The 3,553-nt window shown below is 45.8% G+C and overlaps 1 protein-coding gene across 1 annotated transcript in view; it reads left to right on the top strand.

Moving 5' to 3' along the window:
• Window positions 1–250: 250 nt before the first annotated feature.
• The window catches only part of LOC122714397 (broad-complex core protein isoforms 1/2/3/4/5-like), a 3,897-nt gene continuing 594 nt past the window's right edge, over window positions 251–3,553 (top strand). The window contains exons 1-2 of the mRNA XM_043935695.1: window positions 251–381; window positions 3,054–3,553. The exon at window positions 3,054–3,553 is cut by the window's right edge and continues 594 nt beyond it. Coding sequence (XP_043791630.1) covers window positions 3,068–3,409 — 342 coding nt within the window. The 5' untranslated portion in view covers window positions 251–381; window positions 3,054–3,067 and the 3' untranslated portion in view covers window positions 3,410–3,553. The remainder of the gene's footprint in view (window positions 382–3,053) is intronic.

Raw genomic sequence — 3,553 nt, 5'->3', positions numbered from 1 at the left:
GAGGGGGATCGTGAGTTTATCTTGCTTGCGTCATCCTTTGGATATGGGGGATAGGGTTTTAAGTGTGGCGGTTGCAGCTGCATGAGGTGCATTGTTGTGTTTCAGTGCTCACCTCTATGCCGGGGCTGACCTTGAACTCTCTGAACACCCAGTCAGCGAAGAAGCTGTTCACCTGCCAGCTGTGCGGCAAGGTGCTATGCAGCAAAGCATCCCTGAAACGCCACGTTGCCGACAAGCACGCCGAGCGACAGGAGGAGTACAGATGCGTCATCTGCGAGCGGGTATATTGCTCGCGTAACTCCCTGATGACCCACATATATACCTATCATAAGAGCAGACCCGGCGACATTGACATTAAGTTCTTTTGAAGGTTTAGATAAGGTAGGGACACGTACCTCTCTCTCACATCTACACCAACCGCATCGTCTACAACGCCTACTCTATAACGCCTCTCACGCATTTTTTTCTTTTTTCTCGCCTTTCCTTCCATTTTCTTCCCTCCCCGTCGTTTCCATCCCGCCTCCCTTCGAGTCGAATCGAATCCTCCTGCAACCACACTCCTCTCCTCGTGGCTGGAAGTATCGCGTAATCGTTCGCTCGTTGTTACGACCTCGGCTCGATCGCGTTCAACCTCGTTCCTTCTTCGTTCTTCGAGGAGAAAATGCATGCCAGAGAAACCGGTCTCGACTCCCACGTGGATCGACCCTTATTCCTCCTCCTTTTCCTCTTCTTCTTCTTCTACCACTTGTCTTCTACATCCTCCTCTTGCGAAGCTTTCGTTCCGTCCCGGCGTCATTTCGTTCTCCTCCAATCCTGTTCGCTCCAGAACTGCTTTTCTTTCTTCTCCTCCCATTGTCCTTCATTCTCCTCGGTACCGTACGGTGGTCGCCGATCGAATTCTTCCGGTACTCGCGGCTCCGTTATGTATCCCCCTGTGTCTCGGGATCGACTCGGCTTCGAGAGAGATTCGAGTCGAGATCCTTCGCGGCGACGAATGAAGAAGGCACGAGATGATGATGGGCACGAGATCGAACAAACAAAATCGTTCAATTGACCGATCGTACGTGTTTCAATGGGGTTATTATTTATATTATAGGTCGAGCTTTCTTTCTTAGAGTCTCGCCAAGACCGAAAGATCATGTACTTCAGGGTGTAATTACGCTTCAGGTTGTCCCTTACTAACACACCCCTTACCCCCTTGGTTCCTTTTAATTTCTTTTCGTTTCTTTATTATTATTATTATTATTATTATTATTATTATTATTATTATTATTTTGTACGTGTTGTGACTTGGTAACTCTGTTTGGTAAACGTGTTAATGTGATCGTTTGTTTCAATCTTATTTTTCCTGTTTTAGGTTTTCTATTTTCCCCTCCCCTTTCTATTCGTGTACCTTAATTTCTGTCTGTAGCATCTTGATGTTCGATTTTGTATGTGCATGCCGAATTTTGTACACTTGCTCACTTAATGCTCACTTTTACAGCTTCGTTGCCTAACACGGAATGTCACGCTTTCGAAGCTCGATCGTGGATCGATCGTCGATCGATGAATCGTCGATCAAGTTTTTGAAACTTGAAATTTTGAAGATTTCTTTTTTTTTTTTTTCTCCCTCCCTCTTTTCTTTTCTTCGAAGAAGTCTCCACGATTATCATCCTCTTTTGTCATCGCTGCATGATGCCCTTCGCATCTCGTTCGATTCATTTTCTTCTTTCTCTTTCGAAATAATTTTCGACTAACCAAAAGCTCGATAAAAGCACGATTATCAATCCGCACGCACGCAACACTTTCATCATTTTCATTCAAGGGAGGAGAGAAAACGATAGCAGCTTGTTTTACTTATGCACGATGCGATGCAACACTTCTGAAGCGTCGAGTTTCACTACTAATCTCTCTGTTTTCTTTTCTTTCCTTCTTTTCTCTCTCTCTCTCTCTCTCTCTCTCTCTCTCTCTTTCATTTTCGGAAGACTAACCGAACGGAATCGAACGAATCTCAATCGCGGAAGGCAAATACGCGGTCTGGCATGGTGGTTTTGGTTCCTCTTCAACTCTCTAATCAACTCGACTAATCAACGACTCGGTCAATTAACGATCCATATCCCATGGATATCGGTTACGATTCCATCCACGATATTATCGATCCGAGCCCGCGAGTGGGAGAAGGAAAGAGTTCAACCCGCGCTTAATCCTTAATTGATCCCGAGACAGCTGCCCAGGGTTGGGATTAAAACCGAGCCGAGGTCGTCTCGAGGAGAATGGGGAAAGGAGAAGAAAGCCCTAAATTGTTTAACTGCATCGAACGTTCGAGGCGTGCCCAACTAATTATTATCGAACCCATTCGTTGTTGCACTCACCACTTCTTTGACACGACTAACACGACTATCCCTATTTAACTATGATGATTTATTCCTTTCCTTGCCTCCCCTCGCTTCTCCCCCTCGGACGTTCGAAAAATATACATATAGGGGAGTGTCCTAATAAGGGACACTCGAGCGAGAACAACGTTAGTTCTTACGTTGGAAGATGCGTAATGATCGAGAGAGATGATTCCTTTCATCGGTGATTCCCGAGGCGATCGAATGATTAGAATTATTGTGATGTCAATAATTGCAGAACAGAAGAGGCGACGGGATGAATGCAATTTTTAACGCCGCTTATAATAACGATAACTTGGAAAACTTGGGTAAAAAGTGAGTCGCGATAAACGATACGTTAAAAATTATCAATAACCGTATCGATAATCGATAGCCACGATTCTAACGTGTATTTAAAGCAGTTGAGACCATAGTGGATAGTGCGTATCGAAATATATATATAAGCTGAACTAATTATCTATAGGAGAAAAGTCGCATTATATACATGGAGAAGATTATACGAGAAATGAAATATTGAAATGGAAAATTTTCAAAGGAAGTAGTATCTTTTTTTTTAACTGTGGAATCGGGATAATCACCGATATAAATCTCTCTCGATCGATCCTCGGAAAGAAAACTTGTTGTTTCTCGTGCTTCAATGTGGGCGTAATAAATTTTCTGACGCGAGACGGACGTTTTCAGGTACGGGCAACGGGATGCATCCAGCCCCGGTGACGCCTCCCTCTGCCATGTACCGGATGCCGCCGCCTACGGCGGGCGGTATAAACGAGCCTCAGGAATGCCCGTACTGCCGTCGCAACTTCTCATGCTACTACTCCCTGAAGCGTCATTTCCAGGATAAGCACGAGCAATCGGACACCCTCTACGTATGCGAGTTCTGCAACCGCAGGTACCGCACCAAGAACTCGCTCACCACGCACAAGAGCCTCCAGCACCGTGGCTCGAGCGGTATGCTCAAGAGGCTGCTCAAGACGACGGCGATCAAGAACGTTCTAGGCAGCATGCAGCACGCCCAGATGCAGCAGCAGCCGCAATGAAAATGTCGGAACCGTCTTACAGTCTCCCCGTCCCCGTGGACGTTGTTACGCAACGTGATCCACATCCTCATCATCATCGTCATCATCGTCATCATCGTCATCATCGTAATCATCATCGCCTCCGATGATCTTCTAGCCTCCGTG

This window comes from Apis laboriosa, unplaced genomic scaffold (genome assembly GCF_014066325.1).
Source record: "Apis laboriosa isolate Shangri-la unplaced genomic scaffold, ASM1406632v1 scaffold29_cov151, whole genome shotgun sequence".
NCBI classification, from domain to species: Eukaryota; Metazoa; Arthropoda; class Insecta; order Hymenoptera; family Apidae; genus Apis; species Apis laboriosa.
This window is presented reverse-complemented; position numbering and strand designations above follow the sequence as displayed.